We start from the raw sequence: 24,625 nt of genomic DNA on the forward strand, positions 1-24,625 counted from the left end.
CTTAAAAGAAACGCGTACTTCTATGCTTCAGTAAAAAGAGTGGCACCCATTTGGTATGCTTCACTGACATCTGAAAATTCAGCTCCTCGAAGCGTTTCTCGTAGTTCAATATGACTCACACGAAAGCATGGATGCATATCATGTTATTAGTGATGCTGTGCCGGCTCAGAATATCAAACGTGTTAAGGCAAAGAGCTCCACATACCGGAAAGTAAGTAGGTTTTCTCGCGCTAAAAAACTACTGGTAAAAAAGCCATGAGGAAATACGAAGGGCGAATAAACACGTTCGAGATTGTTATTTCACGGTGAGCGTTTCAGTTTTGAGCGCACATAAATAATAAAAATTACATTTTCGAAACACAAAATCTGTGATTGAATGATCGCAACACCAACCTCTAGTTACTCAGTCCGAAATTTTGTTTTACTTTATCAATCTCATTTGTAGTTCATCATAGCAATATATATATATTTATATATATATATATGTATATATATATATAAATATATATATATATATATATATATATATATATATATATATATATATATATATATATATATATATATATATATATATATATATATATATATATATATTTATATATATATTATAGTATAGTATATTATATTATAATATATATATATTATATATATATTATATATATATATATATTATAGAGAGAGAGAGAGAGGACGAGAAAAAACACAGCTTAGTGGCTGTCTTAATGTCTTAATTTTATTTTTTTATTTCCAACTGTTTCGCGGTGGAAAAATCTTCGTCAAGGCTTGCGAACAAAGCACTTGTTTGCAAAGCCTGACGAAGACCGGTCCACCGGTCGCAACATTAAGTTTAAGACAACCGCCACGAAGTTGTGTCTTTTGTCTTCCCAAGTATGTTTGGCCCACTGTAAAAAATGTTCTCTCTCACTCTCTTTATATATATATATATAACACAGACAATTGCATGGCTACGTTCGACTGTTGGTGCCTTTATGCCGTCATTAACAATAACCTTTCTTGCTTTCCTGTTGTAGATAAAGGTCGCGGGCGTCTTTGTTTTGCAGGTATTTACGTATATGTAACAGTTTATTGAGCCTATAATAACGACGCTGTTGGCCTAAAACTTTATTTCGCCTGCCTATTTATGGCGTCTGTAACTTACTGTTTTAATGCTTAAAATTTTTGCTCTCTACATCACTCTCATTTCTATGGCTTTTGAACTCATGTCCTGCATTGTTTTTTGTTCTTTTTTTACAGAGCTTGGCTTTAATCGAGGCTAACCTTCTTCCCGATTCAGGAGTTCCGTGGAACTTCAGGTAAGCTTTCTCGTTATCGAAAACTTCGTAATTGAGAGCAGCAGTATCGGTACATATGAACGCAAATGCCTCATGTGTTGTCTTAGTTGGCGGTAACTTAGTGTGTAGACGAGCGAAAACCACGCCATGGCGTATACCACTCGTTGCGGCTCCGTCCAAATGAGCTTCAAGCCACAACGCAACCCAAGCATTCTGATACCACAGAGCCACGGCAGTGCTTAAAACTGCCATATTGGAAGTACCCAATGGACCTGTTTGATGTTCGCAAACAGTGGTAGGCATGGTCGAATTACTGAGGCGCTTGTAGCGACGTCGCGACGCACAGGTTCCACCCAGTCCCAAACTCACTAGTTCTCTTTATGATCACGTGACTTCTGGCACAGCAGCCAGCAGCTGCAAAGCTTCCTTGGAACACAGCTTGTTACACTCCTAACGGAACAGACAGCTGTACATTCGGATTCAAGTTGAAGAGACAAGCATTCTTAAATTTTGTCGTGTTTCACTGTGCAAGTATAAGTCCACGTGTTAGCTAGCGAAGCTTTGTAGCTGAAAACGCCAGTGAACAAATCAGGCAAGAACTACACTGACGAAGCGCGTCGTCTGTGCGTTTTTGCCTGCCCTGTTTGTGAACATTGCAATGCTTTTTTTGTTCATTATGTTCCAAATAGCCCCTACACAAGCTCTTCGTGTAACTGTGTTGTTTTTGACTAACAGTAAATCTCCGCGGTTGTTTACTTAGATACCGCAATGGCCCAGTATCCTCTGATACGCCACGCTATGAATACGTTATGTTGGGCTAGTTTGTGTGTAGCTACATGAAGAACTTGGCGTGATGTTACGAACAAGAAGAAAAAAATTAGACAGAAAGAGCGCGTTTTCTACACGTTGTGTTAAGCTTTTTTTCTTCATTGCACGGTTGAGAAGAGGTCTTATGTCAGCCATAAAGTTGAAGATATCGCATTTCGAATCATCAACGGCTGCAGTACTTACCAACCTCTGTGCTGCTCGAAAGATTATGATTAAAGAACTGTCAGAGTCATTGTCAATCATCTCTTTAGCATGAGAGAAATTGGGCGTATTTGTTCAGATTTTTACTTGAAAGGCGCAGAAGGTGAGATAACCACACAAAAAAGCAGAAAAACAGGATAGCGTGTTGCTCCTTTCTTTTGTGGTTGTCTTTTTTGTCTTTTCGCGCCTTTTTCAGTATCAGTTTTCTCTAACTTCTATGCAGCTCTCTAGTGTACTACGTCACCGCTTCGTCACTGACCTATTAAACAGTCAATCGTTAAACAGTGCGTGTCATTAGCTAAGGTTACTGGCAAACGCAAAGTATTGCTTATGAATGAAACATTTATTAAATATGGCTTCAACGTCCATGTTCATAAAAACGTACTACGCTAAAACTATTTGCATAAAATAATTTCTGCAAATCCTGCTGCTAAAGACGTCTTAACAAAGCCGACTGTGTTGTGACAAAGAGCGCTTAAGAATGAAAAGTTTAGTGAATGCGGTGTCAGTTATTTGGCTACCCCACATATTTATTGTTGCTCGCCATATAAGCCAAGCGACGAACCACAGGCGCTGCTCTCCTGATGGTCTGAATCCTGTGCTGCTGCGCTTCGAAGATACAAACTTGGAGTCCCAGTTCCAGAATCAACCGGACCCCCAGTTCCAACAGTGCGTCATCAGCTCAGCGCTGCTATTCACCACCATTGTCACCGTGCAGCTTCTCACGCTCCAAGTGTAAGGCTGCGAATATTTACAAACATATTTTTGGGTACATATAACGCCGCTCTTAGCCACAGGCGCATGAGTTCATATTCTTGTTCGTGGCCACTTATGCTGTTTTGAGGTAGCTATTTCTCACTTAGTATAACTATAGGACGCAGAAGCTTTCCTAGGTAATTTTATTGTTCTGGTAGGGTCGGCAAAAACAAATGTGTGCTCTCGATGGTAGATATTCAGCTGATTTGTTCGACAAAGTTAGCCGAAACTTGGTTTATTTGTTTGTTTCTCATATACGAGTATGTCCGTAGATATCTTGCGGCGCCCCTCCTCCCCGGCTTATCTCACGCCTTTTCTATACTTTTTTTTTCCATGCGAAGCATTTCTTTGCGTACTGCAAGCACTTTTGTCTTCTATCTATCTATCTATCTATCTATCTATCTATCTATCTATCTATCTATCTATCTATCTATCTATCTATCTATCTATCTATCTATCTATCTATCTATTTATCTATCTATATATATATCTATCTATCTATCTTTCTTTCTTTCTATCTATCTATCTATCTATTGATCTATCCATCTATCTTTCTATCTATCTATCTAGCCACCTATGTCTGGGTGCTGTCGTGATCGCCTCCGGAACTTTGGAAGGGTAGACCAAAAGTAGTATGAGAGGCTAAGATGGCTGCGCGAGTATGACTGGCTGATCATCACATGAAAAATGTCGCAATCTCGTCGCTTACGTCGTCAAACACTTTCCAAGAAACTGTGCCACATACCCAGTAGCGGGTATGTCCTATTGGTATGTGGGTATGTGCTTTCAAGGGATAGACATTTTATATCTACCCAAGAACGGCCTCACAGTCAACGACCACTGACGAGAACGCTTTTTTTGAGCGTACGAAGCGGCTCAGCTGCGCCACCATCTACACTTCTATCTCCAGCGTCGCAGAGTAGGTTGCTACTGCTCCTGCATTGAGAGGCGGTGTGTACAGTTTATTTAGACTCCAAAGCTGCTATTATTGCACTTCAAATGGATATGGTTGCTCCCTTAGTCCTACAGATTCTTAAAAAAACCCAAACACCTAAAAATAACTCATTGGTCTGGTTTCCTGCACACCTTAGAACTATTGAGGATGCTTCGATCAATGCGAACAAGGAGGTGCACTCGGCTGCACGAGGTTCGACTGACCGTGTGCCGGGTAACGTGCCATCTCCAGGGTGATCCGAGCCTCTCTGGACGTACTACGAGATAAGCAAGCACCTTGTCTCTCACGAAGAGTTGTGCCTCTGCCACACTCCTCGCTGTGCAGGGCCCAAGCAGTTACTCTCCCACTGCTCCAAACAAGAAGCTACTCCAGCTCTGCAGTACTGCATACAATATACCTCGATAGGTTTTCAGGCCTGAATTTCCTCTTGTGTGGTAGTTCTGTGGACTTCGAGCATGTTCTCTTGGGCTGTCTTTTTGCCAGCTTCTCTCGCGCCATGGAAAATGAACAAGCTGATTGGGGCCCAGGACAGTCCTGGCCGTCCAGAGGGCCCGCGCGAAAGTGGTCAGGTTCAACCTGACCGTCCCTGAGTAAGACGCTGACTTACTCGCGTCTATTGTGGACCTAATGAAGTTGTTTTACTCACCCAGGAACGGCGAGAACACACATGGGTAGCTTGAGCATTAAGAAAAGGCTGCTATAGGCAACGTTGACCGGAAGAACGCAAACAATATTTCTCATAGTCCCAACAGGGATCGAACCCTAGCTATATGCGTGGAAATGAAGTATTCTACCACAGAGCCAAGCCAGGTCCTGAACATATATTTAAATGGACCCTCAAATTTGGTTGCAGTATTGTTCATCAAACTTTATAAACATTACACATGTACTTTTATAATACAACCGTCATGTCGGGTTAACGTAAATCGTAGTTAGGCGTCTCCCGCTAAAATTGATTTTTGTAGAAGTGTTGACGACTACCATCCTCACACGCACAAGTGTAAATACCAGCGCACTATATCAGGTTACCGCTCTAGGTGTTGCTGATATGCATGTTGCTGTTTGCATAGTTACGCAACTGTAAACAACTGCTAATATAAAACATACGTGGATGTTTAACGTATGTGCTTGTGTGTGGATTTCTACATATAAAATCAAATCAGTTTTTAATATTTCATATTAAAATGGACAACAAGGATATCCAGAAGGAGGTGCCATAGTAAACACTGAAATGGGACCTGCTAATAAATATAAAAATGAGTATTTGGTTGGCAACAACAGTGGCAAAAATAATTGATTACAAGGTTACAAATAACAATATACAGATAAAGTTAAAGAATAAGGCTAACGTGAACTAAATGGCATCGCAAATGTATATTTAGCGCCAATTCATAACGTCTCCCTCAATGGAAAAATCACATTGACCTGCCATTTACATGCTTCCCCTAACATCTATTCCCAAAGTACTTGGAATCTGCCGAATGTTTCTTGTATATTTTTTTGCTAGCTTCTCGCTTCACCTTGCGTAAGTGCATGTGTGCTAAAAAAAGACTTGTGAACCCTTAAGCTTCGCCTTTAAGAGTTGAACGCGATAGCGATATCCTATCCTTAGTGCGTGCTTTAAACACTTAGTGCATAGAGTTTCTCACAAAAATACCACGAGGGAAGTGTGGCGCCACCGTCTATCTGAAGTTCCTAAGGGGCCCACTTCGAGCGCAGGGAATGATGGTATATGGATCTGCGAGGCTTGTGTTGGCTGGTGTTCAGCGATGCTTCGGATGAAAAGTGAATACGACTGCGTGAATTAAGCTTGTCTAAAACAAAACGTTTCAAACCGGATCTCATGTACGCGTATTATATTTAGAAATACAAGTACACTCACCTTAACGGCACAACCAAATGACAAAAGAAAGAAAGAGACGACATAAAATGGCAGAGGAACCGCTCGCTTTGTCGTCTGCCTGCCAAGTTTAGCGGCCGTTGTTTATTTCTTACGCTTTGTAAAATTTTACATCGACGCAGAAGGTCTCAGTGATAAATAAACACGTTTCTGTGCAATGACAAAAATAGGTAGCTTACAACGTGCTTTTTTAGTAAGAAATCGATCATTTTAACGTGAAACCAGAGGCGTCTTTTAGGTATACAAATCGAAGTCAAGTTCAAAGCTCACATATCACGGCATTACCTTGCATCCAGTAGCTCACTAGCACAAGATTTCTCCCTAGGCAATTTTGTGAGAAACTATATGACTTAGTGCTTGAAATCTTTTTTAACTTGCTGCGCACTCACTACGTGGACTTGGGGGAATAGGCGGATTAACGTGTGCGCCTTTTATAATGGTTGACCTCCTTCAAACAAAGAAGTCCTCACAATATTCACACCTGATGCCCGATGGCAATGTACGCTTGTACCACGCATTATTAGTGTAATATTTCATGTTGTATTGTGAAGCATACATACGGGACGTGTGTGTTTGTGAAGCATAAAAGGTACTTTCACTGCATATCCAAGCCGACGAAGTTATTTTCATTGTATTTACTAGCAGACGCATGGCTGTCACGCAAAAGTTGATAATCTTTCGCTCACGACTACGGACGCTGACGCTGGAATTTCTGTAAAACAAGCTCTTCAATGTTATCGCGTTAATATTTTTTTCACTTCACCTCGTCAGGGAACTTGAACGTATTCAAACTTTTTGATGAAGCGCAGCTTTTTTTCACAACTGTACTACCTTACAGACAAAGCACGCTTTACAGGAGCAAGCAAACTATTGGGTTCATAGACAAACATTGTGGCGGCTTGGCTCTTTTCGCGCCAAGCATGAAAGAAGAGTGGAACTGGCCGGCCTTGCTTCTCTTTGATTTATTTTCTTTTTCTTTACTATGCTTGCTTCTTTCTATTGTTTTCTTTCTCTACATATCTGTTTCATGTTCTTTCCACCTCTATAGCTCTTTATTTTCTTACTTTTCCCTCTCCTTGCTTCTTTCTCTCTCTCTCAGTTTTTCTTTATTTGTGTTTGATTGATTGATATGTGGGGTTTAACGTCCAAAAACCACCATATGATTATAAGAGACGCCGTAGTGGAGGGCTCCGGAAATTTCGACCACCTGGGGTTCTTTAACGTGAACCCAAATCTGAGCACACGGGCCGACAACATTTCCGCCTCCATCGGAAATGCAGTCGCCGCCGCCGGGATTTGAACCCGCGACCTGCGGGTCAGCAGCCGAGTACCTTAGCCACTAGACCACCGCGGTGGGGCTCTATTTGTGTTTCTGTCTTCCACTCTATTCTTCCTACTTTTTTCTGTATTTTTCGGACTTGCTTTCTTTTTTGAGAGGAGGGGGGTGACGCTCACACGCGCGCTCTTATCTCGCGGGGAGGATCGTACGTGTTGGCTGGCCTTAGGCTTTACCTGGAACTATTCTGTTAGTTACCGGGGCCACAAAAGTCACTGCAATCATTACAGTCTTCGTTTGCGAAAAGCGCGCGCTTTCAGATGCCGTTAAGCAACAACTGAGATGCTTATTCGCGTGCATGTATACCGGTGAGTTCGTTTAGTGCGTCATTTGCGCGTGAGAAACGTTATCTATTCCGCGCGAGGCCTTGAAATTTGTTGCTATTGCGTTTATTGTTTCGCCTTTGTGGCAAAGCTGTGTCTTCTTTATTTCTATTGCTTCCTTTCTCAGTGTTTCTTTTTTTCTCTTTCTTTCTCTGTTACTCTCTTTTTCACGCGTTTGAAGTGCTTTTCTTCACTGGGGAGAGTTCAAGTCAAACTATGCACCTTCTGTACTGGATGGTAGGATTGGTCCACTTTTCGTGGCCCATATTCAGCTGTTGTTTTCTGCACACCAACTTCAACAGCTCCGCTGTTAAGACGCATTACGCAGAAATTTTAGCAAAAAAATAAAATATTTCAGCCAATCATCACTTGGGACATATTACTAGTGAAGCCGACTGGCCAACGGAAAAAGACACAAAAGAAAAACTTTCGGAATCTTTTCCCTGTTCTAGAGCGAAGAGGATAGAGATATAAAAAAACGACAGCGAAGTTAACCAAAAGAAGTCTCCGGTTTTCTGCCCTGTACTTAACAACCGGATGTAAAAAAAACTATAAGAAGAGATTGCAACGGCACTGGGCTACAAAGCAAACTTAAGAAAACAAATTCATTACTATAGCACTATCCAAGTTCTACTCATCGACATTGCCAGCGAAAGTCAATGTTTCATTTAGTCCGCATTCTTTTAGGGAACCAAAACAATGTCTTCGGAGCAGCTCGGGTAAGCCTCGAGTTAACTTGTGCCTAAAATAGTTAACAACCATTCTTGTCAACCTTTGATTTAAAGCAGCTCAGTGCGCTCATAAAGAAGTGCTATGTAAATTAAAGCCGTCTACGTACAATGACCTCAGATAATACATTTTAGCTATGACATACCAAATGAATCCAGCGATAGAAGATTTCAATGCTGGCGCACGCAACCCGTGGCCTAGCTTTCGTCTGAACATTAGGCACCCGTAGAGTCGTATAGAGAGAAAAGAAAGCAAATACAACCTCGTCAAGACTTTTTTAAGTATAAAAACTGCAGATTTATTCTGTGCTATTGTTAAGCTCTTAGTTTTGAAAACAGTGCGCAAACTTCCCACCAAAGACAAGTCGTAAACAAATCATTGCAGCAGGTTGTGAGTCATGAACATACGAGGTCACTAAACAAAAGGTAACTCAGTTGTCTTTCTTTACTGGGCAACGATGGAGTATATGTAACCAGCACAGAAATGTTTTTTTTCTTTTTTGACGTGCTCCAAGCGTGTTTCCGATGTCCTTAAACGAAAAAAAAAACAAATTTTCATTGCCAAAAGGACATGCTTCTTTTCAAATCTGGCTTATTAAACAAAAAAAACCCTGTGACTCATTTCCTCGTTCTATCGCACTCCTGTGCTGTGAAGCTTGCGTCAACCTGCGCAGTCTTTTCATACGGTGAGTAATGGGCAAAACTTACAAGGTTTTCTGAATGCGGAAGCATGACGCGAAAAACGGCAGTACGTGTCTTTCATTTACGGACCATCAATAAAAGCACGAGAGAACGCTTGATTGACTTGGTCACTTATTGGCGTGAAGAGAGTTCCTCCACTCACGCCCACTTCACTGCGAGAAATGAAGTTGTCCGATTTTCTTTTACTTAGATTTTTTTCACACTGTCGGAACGAACACAAGGCCGTCAAATCCCATAGGCGCACTCACTGTTTGCGCAATTGCGAAAAAGAGTGGCTGAGAGCGCTTGCCGGCAAATCTTCTTCGTCTAGTCTCGGCAATTCGTCAGTAGCTTGCTGCTTCAGTATTCGCATAAAAGCGATAGCCCGCTGTAGTTTATATTTTCGTGAAGCAATAAGATAATCGAACACATCACTAATGCAGATAAATTCACTGCAAGAGGTACGAGAGAGATTACACATCATGTGCTAAGAAGTGTCATTTCTGTAATTGTTGTATTGAAGCCTAAGCGCATAAAGCTTTCGACTAAGCGTATTCATACTCATTATATTGGAAGAATATTCAAATTTTTTCGTATTTTACTCATACCACACTTTCTTTTCTATTGGCAGTTTCAGAAGAACTGCGGTGTCGGAAACTGTCATGCCTTCAACCAACATTTTGAGCATTTTTGCAAGAGCATGCTTGCTTTTCAAACGACGTTCTACATTTTTGGCATAAATTGCAACAAGTGTAAAACAGCCATGATGATGGCTCAGGAAAAAATCAAAGAAAAAACTCATAACTTGTTTCGCACTAGTGTTATTTTTATATTTGTTTTACAAGTTTAAAAGAAAGTTGCCACTGCAACTCGCCCTAAGGGGCCACTCCCCACCCCGCGCTTAAAAACAAGAGGGTTGTTTTCTTCTCTCCTTCGCACACGCGATGTATCCTCCTCGCTCCTTAATTCTTTTAAGCACGTGAACAATGACAGCACTAAACGCTAGAGCCTGTCAGGATTTCGCACTTCTCGGCTACACGCTATTATTGCCACTTGCGCAGTTGTAAATACACAAAGTGAAGCGTGACTGGTTGCGCGTGCATGACATTCTTGCGAGACAAGGAAGAACGGATGGGCGGCTGCCTGGGGAAACAGGGCTTGGCACAAAGCACATTTGATATTTCGCGTATATGGACCAATCTAGATCATGTATGCTATAGACGTCATGTGTGGGAACTATACTGTCTGCGTCACAGGAGTGCGCAAGAAAGACAAGAAATATCAGGAGAGAATATTGCGCTCCTTTTTTTGTATTTTAAAGCCTGTTGAGTGGCTGTTTAGGTTGAGTGCTTATGCGTGCAGGTATAAATTTTTTTGCTCTATAATGTGTCTTAACGGTGTCACATTGAACACTGTTTTCAGCTCATGTGCACTGAGTAATTCGATGTAACGGTTTTGTTACCACGCAATCCATGTCTTTCACTTTTGCTGTTGTACATTTAGCACCATACTTACCTAATAGTGGGGCTCGTTCGCTGTATAATTGCCAGTGTTTGTTAGTCAATTCACTTATGCGTTTCGACAGACTACATATACAGCTGAAGCTTACGCGATGTAATTAAGCGTATACAGCGTGAGACTAACCACGTAGTGAAAGGCATTATTGGATGGACAGGTGCCGTTATTAAGTAGGAAAAAAAACAAAAAGTGAGCTTGTAAGCCCGAAAACATTTGCTGAGGTTTTAGAAAGCGAATAAACGGATAACTGCGAGTTAAATTCAGGTTTTATTTTTTGGTGTTGTAGAACACAACTCTCTCCACTCGGCACGCGAGACGCACCACCCGAGGTGGTATGGCAAAGTGGGATGAAGTAACGTACTGCAGCTGTACAAATAGCGGTCATTGACTTGATGCTCGCTTGAAGAGCAAATACAGCGTTGGAGAAGTTTTAGTACTGCTGAAAAAACTTGTATTTAAAGGCTGTACAGAACATACAAGGTTACGGACATAAAGGTTTCAAAAAAAGAAGACCCTTTAAAAATGAAGCACCTTCTGTATGGCGACCCTACGGGGTTTGACGCAGCCTACGGTGTCAAGCACCTTAAGCCTTGTTCAGAACGCCTGGCGGAACTCCTGGGCCTCTTCATATTCTCTCGGTGCTCTGCCCTTACATAACTCTCGGTGAATTGTCGTTTTTTTCCCTCTGATAAGACAGTACACTTGGTCAATCGAAAACCCGCCACAAGGACACTGCCTTCGTGGACATGTACGGGCTTACGACTTTGCCCCTAATACCACAACAACCAAAATGTAAATAAAACAAAACTAGAAAAACTCATAGAGGCAAGGGCAAGCTCAGTGAGCACACAGTTATCTAAACCGAAAGCTACGCGTACTGTGATTTGCGGCCATAACAAAGACATCTCTGGTAACATGTCAACTTATTGCCGACAGCACAGTAATCCGCCTGTCCCCGGTGCCCTTAGGTGTAACCATTGGCTCGCCGCATGCGGTTCTACTTCAGACCATCGCCTTAACCACTCAGCCACGACTGCGGCGGTTCTACTTCAGAGGTGTGGCAGCTTGGGCTAGTCGGTATGGCATGATGATAGTTATAGCGCGAGAACAAAACGATGACACAAAAACGAGAAGGACACGAGCGCTCGTGTCTTTCGTGTCCTTCTTGTCTCTGTGTCGTCGTTTTGTTCTCGCGCTATAACTATCGTCCACTTCAGAGCTTGTTTCAAAGGATTATCGGAGAAATAGCCGGAGGCATGCACAGGCGACAGCATCCATCACAGGTGCCGCTTGCAAGTGTCGCAAGCGCGCCCGCTCCCGAGAGCCAACAGAGGCCAGCCATACCACAATGAAAGGTTGACGGCGATCACACGTTATCGCAACGCGCGCCGCCTTAACACAGCGGCGCCTTGAAAGCGCGTGAACAGCAAGTGGCTGGGCCTCAGCCGAAGCGATACGAGGGGTCACCCCGGCACGCTGGGTCTCGGAAGAGGTCCACTGATGCGCACGCCGAAAGTGCCATGAGGTAATCAGGAAGTCGTACCTACCCCCTCGTCGCCCACGTGGGGGTTGGTTCCTTTGTCCGGAGTTAACGGGAACTAGAAGTGTTCGGTAATGTCATGCGAGCACCCGGTCGTGTCTGTGTGGTGAGGGCTGATCTGGTTACACACCTCGACTGAGCGACGTCAAAGCAATGCCGAAGCAAATGCAGAACAACGGCTTACATGCCTCCCGAAGCTTACCACACAAAAGAAATAAAAGTGAACCAAAACCTGCCGCGTAACCACATCTTACCGCGGTCCTACAAACGAGTTTTAAAAATAACCTGTTACCACGGAAGTTTATTATATTTTTCGGTGACTGCATTTTTTGGCTATCGGAAGGCAATTTTAGTATATTCCTCCCACCTTAATTTGGTGTAAAATAGAGCAACATTATAAGCTCCTCCTGCCGATGTTCGTGACATGATTTTTGCTTACGTTTCACTATCGCCATACAATCGTCGTGTGGAAAGTAATGTAATGAAAAACGTGGCTTGAATTCCGGGATCTAACCTTAATGAAGGAAGTGCTCGCGGTATCTGCTGAAGCGCACAAAACCATTGTGCGTGTGTTGTCCTGGAGCAACGTACACGCGCCACCAAAATGTATCTGCGGTCGGGGCCACTATTCGACACTCCAATTCTCTCGCACCCCAGGCACCTGATGCTCCTGTGCGTGCTCACCTCTGCCTCCATTGTCCTGGGCGTGCTCACCCTGGCCTCATGCACGCGCCAGTGTCAGGTATGCCTCTTCCGAGCCTCTCGTGATTGCAACCCATTTTCTGGCATGCATGCTACTACTTACCTACTGGGCAATTATCTTAGTTTATTGAGGTCGCTTTTGGTTGATTCCAAAGGGCATCGTTTCTTATTAGTCTCGCAATGTGTAATGTGCGAAGAAAGCTGGTTAAGTGACTCTTAGCTGTGTCTGATTTGTAAATAGCGGTACTGAAAGAAATGCGATTAAATCGGCGGCTCACTTTCATTGCGCGTGATGGCAATAAAAAGATGCTATAGTGGTCCTTTTTAGTATCATAGATGACTCTACTGACGTTTTATTACCATCTAGGCAACAACCGTTTCAAGAAAAATGCGCAAAAGCAGAGAGTGTATATGCTGCACTATTCGCATTCCTTATCAGTCGCACTTTACTCCTTAGTTGATATCAGACAAGACTTCAATTGAATGTACCAATATTATATACAATATACATCGCAAGTTTGTCCAAAAAAAGAATACGTGTGAAAAACAAATATTTCATCAAAATAAAAATGATTGGACGTGCACTTTGTCATTGGCATGCACTTCCTGGAAATGTAACAATATGGGTGACTCTTCCTATAGCGCAAAAGTCGAACAAATGTTGACTTTTAGGTAAATCGTTTTTTTTCTTCTGGATTAAAAAAAGATACACCACTGATTCTAGTTACACTCGTTTCAGTATAGCAAACATAACTGGCAAATCTGGCGGATTAAGGCTTACTCACAGTCGCAGCAAAAAAAAAAATGCTAACTTGGACCCCCATACAAGCGGTGTGCGGGACATGCGCTGAACTGGCAGGAATCAGAAGAGTTCAGCGAATATTTTGGCTATGAATTCGGTTTAAGCACGCTCTGACAGCATACACTGCCGTGGCCTGAAAAATGGCTCCTTTGCAACACATACCACGTATCTATTTTGCTGTGGCTTCCCGAACGATGGTACATGCTTCACTGTGTGGCGGAACCAACACAGCTCAAATTACAAGCTATTGTCAACACTTTGTAATTGCAGAATTTAAAGTCAATCTACATCCATTGATTCGGAATCGTAAGAAGGGCACCAGCATCGACACATTTATTTCCAAATCATGCTATTCAAATACGTTGGAGTTCCAGGTGGTCGTGCCTCGTAGCGGAGGAGGAAGTCCGTTAGAGCAAATAACACTCGTGCCACCGCTGTATCTCACGCCACCGCTTCTGCAGTGGATTGCCTTATAATTTCTATTTCAAAACTTACGTAAAATGAGATTGGCTGGAGTAGTGATGATTCCAACGCCACTATTTTTTATTTTATATTGAAATGTGGCTATTACTAAACTCTGTGGAAGGAGGAATACCTAAATATTGTTGTTTTTCATTCAACTTTTGTCGTAAATAATGCATTAGTATTTTTACATGAATGGTACTAATTTGACATATTTTTCTTTATTAACTCAGTCTATATAAAAAAATTTGAAGTTGTGAATTTATGAATGAATTCTATATAATTGCAAAGTGCGCCTTTCTGATTCTAACTTCAGCGTTAAAAAGGAGAAAAAAAAAACAGCAGAAGCCTCCCTTCCGCTGCACTACCGCAGTAGCAAAGGCCGTGAGAAGTGGTGATAAATATGTATGTAGCTTGCAGAGTATAACTCCAATTTTTACTATTGATTTTCAGTTGAAGACTCAAAAATTAGAATGACACAACCAAGCACGTACTTGCGTTGTTAAGTTATCCACTACGACGCTTGCCTCGCTGGATGTTCGCTGGGAGGATTTCGGTTGGAAGTTTCGCGATGCATGGGCGGCGTGTTCTTTGGCAAACGCTCAGCTCGCCCATAGTGACTATGTCACAGCAGTCGTGAGTGAAATGAATGGCAAGCATGGCCGGTATCACCATTTTCCGAGAGATTGATTTTATGAAGCTTGCCTCTTCGCCTTGTGTTCTCGCATCGCGAAGAAATAAAGCTTAGAAAGGTTTTATGGCACACGCGCCTACACTGTCGAAGCCTCTAATGCTTCTGTACTTTGTCGAAAGCTATCTGAGGACTAACTACAGGGGTAAGTGGTAGAGACTACATAAATAATGGCCACCTGCACAACCCGCAGGTGCGCTCATAGAGCGCACCGTTTACTACACTTTATCACGCGCAGTTCCTTTAAACAAACTACGAATGTGGAAAAACCTAAAAATAGCGGCGAATGCTTACTCGTAATCCTTACCTCATTTTATGACACATGCTCACCGAATTTCTTATTGATTAGGCTTTCAAGCAACTATTTTGTACATTCTCACTTAATCTGTTCATTTTTTTGTCAGTTTTTTGTGTCAACAGCAATTTTCTAGCGATTATATAGTGCTACACTCTTAATCAGGTATCGCTTAAGGTGCTGGACAGAACTAGGAAAGTTGCCACTTTTTCGTAGGGTTTTCTTGGTATAGCAAGTATAAAAACAGGACCTGACTAAGAGTGTAAAATCTGAGTGCGTGGTGGTTGATTGCTGACAACTCAGCAAGCGTGGCAGCTGGGTATTTAAGGTTCTCGGCTGCTGACCTGAAGATCGTGAGTTCGTTCCCGGCAGTGGCAGTCTCATCTCGAGGTAGGCACAACGCTGGATGTCCATGCACTGTACGGTGTCGGTGCGCGGTAAATAATCCCCAACACGTGATCAAAATTGTCCCGAGCCCTCCAACACGGCGTCTTTTGTAAATCTCGAGTAGCTACAGGAACCCAACTAACCAAATGACGCTCACAGCTAGCTGAAAAAGGACACAAAGCTAAATATACCTTCCATGATCGCACGTAGCTGGTGCGACTGAATTTTGTGCTGGCAGCGGGACCGCTGATTACACTAACGTTGTGGCAACTGGTTCGAGTGCCGGACCTGTAGCTGATGTACCGGTGGCAATATGTCATCGGCAAGTTTTTGATGGAGTCACCTTTTTGTTGTCTCTTTGTCACACTTCAAAGTATTACAAGAAACGTGTATTGTTTTGCGCGTGTATAACTTTTTTTATTTATCCTTGCTCTATATCAGCTATATAAAAACTGTCATTTTTTCTGTGTTTCAAACGCTTGTGATTGTCTGTTTGCTGAACAATGATGAAGCCCAACAATTATCGTTCGTGATCGTATACATAACAGCCCAAAAGAGCGTTAAGAACATCTTTCTGAAATTCTAACGCATTCTTCTTCTGTAGTTTGTTAAACTGTACAAACACGCACACGCAAGCACGCACACGCACGCACACACGTACGCACACGCACACACATTTAGTTTTGCTACGTTCTTGAGCCCACCTCATGTGCGTATTTTTTTTCATATCACTTAAAATGCCTCATCTGAAGTAAGGGAAGAAGTAAGGACTCGTTTTCCTTGTTAGGCACAATATTATTGTGAACTAACAGACAATAGGGAGTTTTAATATACCGTTTGCAAGCGCTGCGGACGTTGCTGCGAAGCGGGCGCCATAAGAGCTTTAGAATAGTGTTTGCCCTGCTGCAAACCGCAATGCACGATCACAACGACACCATAGTCTCGAAACCAGTGCCTGCGGGCACATGCGGGCACATGCGGGCCGCCATCACCGCACGCAATTTCAAATTTTTTGCGTGCGGTCCGCGAACGCGAACGCCGACTCACGTTACGACGCATGCCAGTGGCAACGATCGTACCACAAGGGCTTGCGGTGCGCTATTCTAAAACTCCCTAAGGATGCGAATGAATGTTTAGTGGATGTTGTTAGAAATGATCGTGATGGGAATGTGAATAAAAGTGGAGCAAAAGATAATTTTCCGCCGGTTGGTAATGAACTTCCGACTTTCGAATAACGCGTATGATGCTCTACCACTAAACTGTGGCAGTTTTCTTTCTTCACATTTGCATTAGATTTGCTTCTAATAGCACTTTCCTTTGTTGACGTCACTGTCTCTTAGTCCTCACTTGAAGTACCAAGGTTTGCACCGAGCAGGGCTAAATGTTCAGCTGAAAAGCAACAAATATGGCCATATTCCAATGAGAAAGTTGTGCATTGGTTTGAAAAATGTCGCATAGCTTTTAGACCTATGTCTATTAAGTATAAGGGTTTTTCTGATGAACAGTAATACCCGCGAAATCCAAAAAAAGGATAATAGATGAATAATTAAATGCCCCGTGACATGCCTATTGTGTGCCTAGGCGCGCCGTAGTTGCAGTGCTTTCTAACGATCTATGCACAAATGATACGCTTCGCTCGTAGTGGGTCATGACCGCGATAAGCAGACAGAGTGCTTATTGCTTGTGTTGCTGCTAGCGAAACGTGCGTGATCGCACATACACCACCATCGGCGCTGTCCTGTCGACGCAGTACAGCCGAACAGCCGGCCTAATGCTACGGTACTTTTCACACAGAACGTAGGGGAGCATTGTAATTACCACGCATAGGTGAACAAGCGGGCACGTCATTTTTTTCGTGGGGAATGCATAGTACCAGAAAAAAGAACACTGATACTTATAAATTATAAGTTATATAAACTGTCTCCTTGAACATTTGCAAACCTTTCTACAGCTTTCTCTCCATAAGTTTTGCGCAGTTTTGTTGCTTCAAAAATTTGTAAATTCAAATGCCTAATTATTATAAGAAAACAATAAAATTGTGTGACTTACTCCATGCAACAGTCGTCAATATGCATTTTGTCGCGTCCTCATGCACATTAGTTGAATGATTGATTTGATTGATATGTGGGGTTTAACGTCCCAAAATCACCATATGATTATGAGAGACGCCGTAGTGGAGGGCTCCGGAAATTTTGACCACCCGGGGTTCTTTACCGTGCACCCAAATCTGAGCACACTGGCCTACAACATTTCCGCCTCCATCGGAAATGCAGCCGCCGCAGCCGGGATTCGAACCCGCGACCTGCGGGTCAGCAGCCGAGTACCTTAGCCACTAGACCACCGCAGCGGGGCCACTCATGCACATTGGTGCCTTTTGAAACTTTGGCTCGAGATAGCTGGAGCTTCCTTATAAAGTTGGCACGCCTGCTTTGTCAAGGAAAACAATACCCACGTGAGCCTGAGGCGCTCATTGAGCGTTAAAAGTGAGACCAGTTATTTGCTTCATTATACAGGCGAACCATAATGAAGTGCTAGCATAATCTTGAATGAATGAATGTCTTCTTTATTATAGCTTAAAGATCGGTAATGTCTGTAACAATAACTGCAGTTAAAGTTTTAATATTTGATGAAGTATTTCATTCACTACGCAAAAAAAACTGAGATGCCAGACGCATGAAGTAGGTAGGAGGTGGTTGATAAAAATGGTGAACAGTTAGGAAGCGCTTTTCATAGCTCTTTAAACGCTTCAAAAGCTAAATTTCAGCTATATCTAGAGAAGATGCTGGAATCTGTGTTAAGCTCCGTGTTCATAAGTCGTGGTTTTCATATCATGGCCATTGTAGCGAATTTACGGGAGATACCGAGTTAGTTGGTCATAATGCACTTAATATGACACATTTACTGGTGCGAAAAGCAAACGATAAAAATTTTTTGCGAGACAAAGCACTGGTCTTGAGTTGACAATTTGTTTTTCGCTAGATATGTGGAGAAGACCACCTACACATAAACGCTTGCGCCAACAGATGCTCAACGAAATGGAACACACCGAAAAATCACAGTGCGCAATAAAACCATCATCAAGAGATAATACCATTCGACTAGTCATTACGAGTCATTCGCTAGAAGGTTCCTCTTAAGGTGCGTCATTTCTTTTTCTGCTGGCGCTGGCGATTTTTGAGTGCCAGTGCAGTCGGTGGCGCAGAAAGCAATGAAGGCTTGCTAGTGTATAATTAATGCCGACAGGTCTCCGGGACCACTCGTAGATTAGATGGGCACCATCAAATTGGCTGTGAATTCACTGTCTATATTTTTTTACAATTTGTTTATGTAGGGTTCGTCGATGTCCTGTTTCCGTAGTGCCTGCATCACTGCTGATGTCCCGACTGAGTCAAACACGTTCTCGTAATCTATGAAGCCTGCGTAGAGGGGTTGGTTGTATTCCGCGCATTTCTCTATCACCTGATTGATAGTATGAATATGGTTCGTTGTGGAGTAGGCTGTACGAAATCCTTCTTAGTCATTTTGTCGATTGAATCGTAATTTCTTCCTATTTTAATAACTATGAAATAACTATTAACTATATTACCTAACTATGAACGATATTAACTAACTATTAACTATTATTTCTGCTTATAGCTTGTAGAGAACAAACAGCAATATAAGCTGATTGGCCTGTAATTTTTCGAGTCCTTGACGTCTACTTTCTTATGAATTAATATGATGTTGGCGTTCTTCTAAGATTCTGGTACCCTTCATGTCAACAGACATTTCATATATAAGGTGGCCAGTTGTCTAACACAATCTCTCCGCCGTCTTTTGGCGCGTCCGTTTTTACATTATTCTCATCAGTGGTTTTGCCTCTTTGCATTGCTTCTACAGCTCTCATTACTCCCCCCGTCGTTACTGCTGAAATGTCGAACTTCTCTTGGCTGTCATTGCTTCGTACAATATCATCCTGGTTATTTTGGGCTTGTATACAGATCTTTGTAGTAGTTTTTCACCACATCAACTATCCTATCGATATCGGTTGTAACTTAGCCTTCTTTGTCCTTTAACGCATACATCTAATTTTTGCTTATGCACAAGCTCTTCTTCACAGCTATCAGGCTCTTTCCGCTTTTTGTTGCATGTTCGATTCTCTCCACGTTATATCTTCTCATGTCGGCACCCTTACTCCTATTGATTAAATACAAAAGCTCTGTTATCTCTATTCTGTTACATTTGAGGTTTTCATGGCTTGTCGTTTCTTAATGAAATTTTTCATCTCCTGAGATAGCTTGCCAGTGTCCTGTATAGTGAATGCACCTCCGCATTTCATTACACACTCTTTGAATATACTAGTTAGATTATCGTTCACCGTGTCACGCTAACGCCACTTATCTTGTTTAGAGCCGCAAATCTCTTTTGAAGCAAAACTGAATTCTTGTACTTGACCTCTCAACGCTACCTCATTAATTGACTTCTTGCATTTCACTTTGTGCCTGTGTTCTTCTGAAATCTAGGTGAATGCAAGCTCTTACTATTCTATAGTCACTGCATCAGATCTTGCCTACTACTTTTGCATCATGTACAATGCGCGGGTGTGCACACCGAATAAAGTTTATTTCATTTTTAGTTTCACCATTTGGGCTGCGCCACGTCCACTTACGGTTCACTCGTTTTTTTTTAGAAGGTATCCAATATCCGTATATTATCACGTTCTGCGAACTCTACTAACAACTCTCCTTTGGCATTTCTAGAATCGATGTCTTATTCCTCCACTGCATGATCTCTCTATATATATAAAGAAAGCGACAGAATACCAAGAAGGGTGACAGAATACCAAGACGCGATTTCTTTCATGCTATTCAATGCGTATGTGCAGGAGGTTTTCAGAGCCTTATATTGGGAAGAGTTGGGAATAAGAGTTGATGGAGAGTATCTTAGTGACATGCGATTCGCCAATGACATTGCTTTGATGAGTGCAACAGTCTCCCCAGAATACAGCGCTTTGGGATAAGAGGAGAGTGGTTGGAAGTGGTAAAGGAATGCGTGTATTTAGGACAGGTAGTAACCGTGGAGCCGAATCACAAGAGTGAAGTAACTAGACGAATACTAGTGGGATGGAACACATTCGGCAAGCATTCTCAAATCTTTTATGGTAATCTACCACTAGCCCTCAGAGGAAGGTATACATATAACAGGTGCCTCTTCCTGGTTACACTTACCTACGGTGCAGAAACCTGGAAGCTTTCAAAGAGGGCTCAGCTGCAATTTAGGACGACGTAGCGAGCGATGGAAAGTAAAAATATAGGAGTAACCTTAAAGGGAACCTGCAACTTTTGTTGAGCATGGTAACAAAATTCTGCCGATTGATTGTAGAGGGTCCCGAGAACACGCGACACAAATGGTATAGTGCTGCAAGTGGCCTGGAATTCATGATAAATTATCGAAATCAGCAAAAAATATTTCTTTTTTATGAACAAATGACGGAGCAAGTTAAAAAGACATTCGTAAAAGGCCATTTATTAGCCATTGGCTGATTTTAACACGGCGCGCTTGGAGGTTACAGGGATCGCCGCGAGACGCCATGACTTGTCCGCGCGTGTGCGTGTGATTACACAGAAAAGAGCGGCTAATTTGAAAAAAAAAAGAAACAGCGCTCAAGGTCATGAGGCACACGTGAATTATTCTCGTTGCCTATGTCGTACCTACCTGCTCTGCTTCCACCGCTTTCGTCGAGACGAGAGAAAAGAAAATGCGATTGCAGCGTACCACAAACCTTTGTAACTGCGCTCTTACTGGACGGATTCTTGATAAAGTTTTGGTTTTGTGCTTTCTGCTTCCACTTAATATTTAAAATATAGAGTGGAAGCAGAAAGCACAAGACCGGGTGGATTGGCGGATCCGGGGAGAGGCCTTTGCCCTGCAGTGGGCGCAGTCAGGTTGATGATAATGATGATGACCCAAATGGGCTGGTAATACCGTTCGCTGCCTCTTTCTTTCCTCATTTTCTTTCTCTCTGTACGCTACTGAGCCACTTAGCTCGTCCCCCTAAAGCAGGATAGTAAACTGCGCCTGGCGAAGCTTCCTACCTTTCCTTGCTACTCTCTATGTTTCTGCCTCTACGAGAGGCTAAATTTTCTTGAAGCGGATAACGAAATGGTTTTAGACTAAATGCGACAAGCTCTTTTTTCTTAAGGCGAAAGCCTTACATGCCTTATCAAATGCGGAAACTGACCGTTGGAATCAGCATCCCGAGTTCGACGACGTCAACACTAGTTATACAATGGAATCGTGGTTACGTGGTGATGTCGCCATATGACGTCGACGTCATAGTGGCATAATAGATCGTCAAAGTTTGTGACGTCAACAGTACGCCGCTATGGCGTGAACACGACAAGACTTCATATGATGACTTTCATCACATTACACTGTCGCTTGGTTAAAAAGTATGCCGATCAAGGAGTAAGTGTAATACTATGTTAGGTGCAGAAAGCTTGCAATGCCTGTGATTGCTGAGGTTGTGTAAAAGTAAGTTAGGTGCAGAAACCCTTCAGAAGATGGTGGGAGAGGTTATGCATATCGACTGAGAAGAAAATGAGGATGAATATCGCCTTCGAATGGTCTTATGTGAATGCATATAAGAGTCCCTGTAGTTGTTGTTCTGTTTCAGTTCTTCTTACTTTTATTGGGGTCGTGCAGCATATTGCATGATGAATTGCAAAGCACTGACGCAACGCAGGAGAAAAACAAGCTCTCTAAATTTTTGCCTCCATCAAGATGCGGCAACATGATCCCGTGAAAAATTAGGTTTAGCAATCAAGGACCACAAGCACTAGGACACCGCGACAGCTTTTCTCGCGTGTAGTAATATATTGTGTGATCAGTCAAAAGAGTTTTGTACACAAAGTGGGCGTGCTTCGTAGGTCACTGTATTAGTATCTGTACTGCCTGCAAATATGTCTTTGTATGCATGAACAATGCTCCAGTCATGTCTATAAACAATGACGTATACCTTCTTCCGACACCTTATCTATAAATCTGTTTCTCTCTACTATTCTTTTTTTTTTCTTCCATAAGAGCATGGACGGTGAGAGTTCAGCGCACACCACAGCAATTCATCCCGCGTGCATTCATGGACTTGCGGGGAGTCTGCTGCTTCGCATCCTGTTCTTCGTTACCACGATCCTCTTCATTATGTCGGCGACTTTCATAAACATGGTACGTTTGTTGCCCATCGTGGCCATTCCCTGATATTATTAAAGTATTTGCAATGTAGAAATTGTGTATACATAACAGCTGTATTTTTTGTTCTATGTTAAAGCATTATAGTGAGAACAACATATGTAAATACGAAAGAGCAATAAAAGACCGCCTAGTTATGATTGTGCTTGTTATCTTCCAAATGATCGCTTAAGAATGACTTTTTCAGTGCTTTAGGTTAATGAAATAAACGAATGAAATCGAAATGCATAGCCTTCAGTTTCCTACTGTAACCATTTTATGGAGTTAGCACTAATCTTAATCAGGAAAGCCAAATAAATTGGTATTAGTCTGAAGAAGCACTGACATCAAATTTACTCATGTCAAGATTTTCGCGCCAACGAGTAGCTATCAACCCCCTATAGTAGCGATTCCCGACCTAAAACGCGTCTGAGTGACAAATGTGTATCTGTAATATTGAATATGTTAAGGCGTCTATTAGCCGGCAACGAGCGAGAATATACAATGGCGACAGTCACGGCCAAGCACGGGCTCTCAGCGCGAGCGGCGTCCTTGTTGGGTAGCCCCACTAGGAGGTACTCAAGAGTTCGACCCATTTCAGAGTTCGGAGGCTTTGCTACAAATAAAATATTCGCTATCGAACGCGGTTCCAAATGATGGGTGGAAAGCCCGCCAAGTTGTAGTGCTGGCAGTGCTACCTCGCGGCCACCTCAAGGACGCTGCACAGATGATGCCGCTTTCACAAAAAATGATTACGTCATTCTGGCGTTTCGTCTGCTAGGAGCTTATGTACAGTCAGTCCAGCTATCTCTCTGAAGGCATAGACATGCCTCTGTCACCAATTGTCCCCGCCGTCATGTCGGTCAACATCGGCAAATGATGATGAAAGTGACCTGCAATTGGGTATCGCCGCGATTCGCAACGATCCTTGCTTGACAAGCTCCGCGTTAAATGCGATGTATTTATTAGTCCCAGTCGTACTGTTGGAGCTCAGGAACACCAACTACGCACCTCATGTCGCGGACGTATGGCGAGTCAGCCGCTGCTTCAGATGCAGCGGGGCACACGATAGGTAAAGTCCCGGCCTCGAGAAGAGACCTCGTACTGCCAGTGAAACCAAACTGGTTCGCCAACACAGAATTCACCCTATAGCAGCTCGCCGCAAAGTGAAGGGAGTGAATGCGGCTGTTGTCGACAGGCGTCCAGTCCCTCTAACCAACAGTGTATACCAAGTCAACCCACTGGCTGCAATGAAGTTCGTGGCTTGGAAAGGCATGAAACGCCATGAACTCTTTGCTTTTTTCGCGCCTCGACGTGCAGATTCTCCCTACGCAGCGTTTCCCCGACATTCTGGCACGCACTGTCGCTCTGTATGATCGCACTCACACGCAGTGGAGCACAGCGCAAATCAGTCGATGCGACACGATGAATCGCACGCACGCTTACACACAGGCAGGAGAGAGCCACTAGTGAGGGCATGGCTGGGAGTCGGCTCCAAACACACTCGGAGATCGACGACGTCATCGTTACTAGCGTATCGTCACTCAGGATGGCATTTGTGGAATATATCACAGCAAACACGTAGCACTAGTGTCGATGTTGCAAGGCAGTCTTTTTTTCGTCTTTTCTCCTCAGCTTTTACATGCTGTTTGATGTCAAAATAAAATAACTTCGACGCGATGGAAACCATTTGAATTCGGCCAAGAAGACCTCTGCATACCAAGTGATTGAATGATGGGCACATCTCGATCTTGAAATTTGATGTCATTGCTACTTTAATTTTAAGTCACTACCAGGTGGTTGACAAACTGAAAATCTAATTATTAATGTGTGGGGTTTAACGTCCCAAAACTACCATATGATTATGAGAGACACGGTAGTGGAGGGCTCCGGAAATTTCTACCACCGGTGGTTCTTTAACGTGCACTCATATCTGAGCACACGGGCCTATAACATTTCCGCGTTCATCGGAAATGCAGCCGCCGCAGCCGTGATTTGAACGTGCGACCTGCTGGTGAG

The 24,625-nt window shown here is 42.9% G+C and overlaps 1 protein-coding gene across 2 annotated transcripts in view; it reads left to right on the forward strand.

Annotated features, from left to right (window-relative positions):
* Positions 1 to 24,625, forward strand: part of Ac76E (adenylate cyclase type 2 Ac76E) — a 770,909-nt gene that overhangs the window by 720,489 nt on the left and 25,795 nt on the right. For both annotated transcript variants that reach the window (XM_075878061.1, XM_075878062.1), the window contains 4 exons: positions 1,258 to 1,316; positions 2,895 to 3,059; positions 12,719 to 12,803; positions 22,463 to 22,603. In XM_075878061.1, coding sequence (XP_075734176.1) covers positions 1,258 to 1,316; positions 2,895 to 3,059; positions 12,719 to 12,803; positions 22,463 to 22,603 — 450 coding nt within the window. The remainder of the gene's footprint in view (positions 1 to 1,257; positions 1,317 to 2,894; positions 3,060 to 12,718; positions 12,804 to 22,462; positions 22,604 to 24,625) is intronic.

The sequence above is a fragment of the Rhipicephalus microplus genome, chromosome X (genome assembly GCF_043290135.1).
Source record: "Rhipicephalus microplus isolate Deutch F79 chromosome X, USDA_Rmic, whole genome shotgun sequence".
NCBI lineage: Eukaryota > Metazoa > Arthropoda > Arachnida > Ixodida > Ixodidae > Rhipicephalus > Rhipicephalus microplus.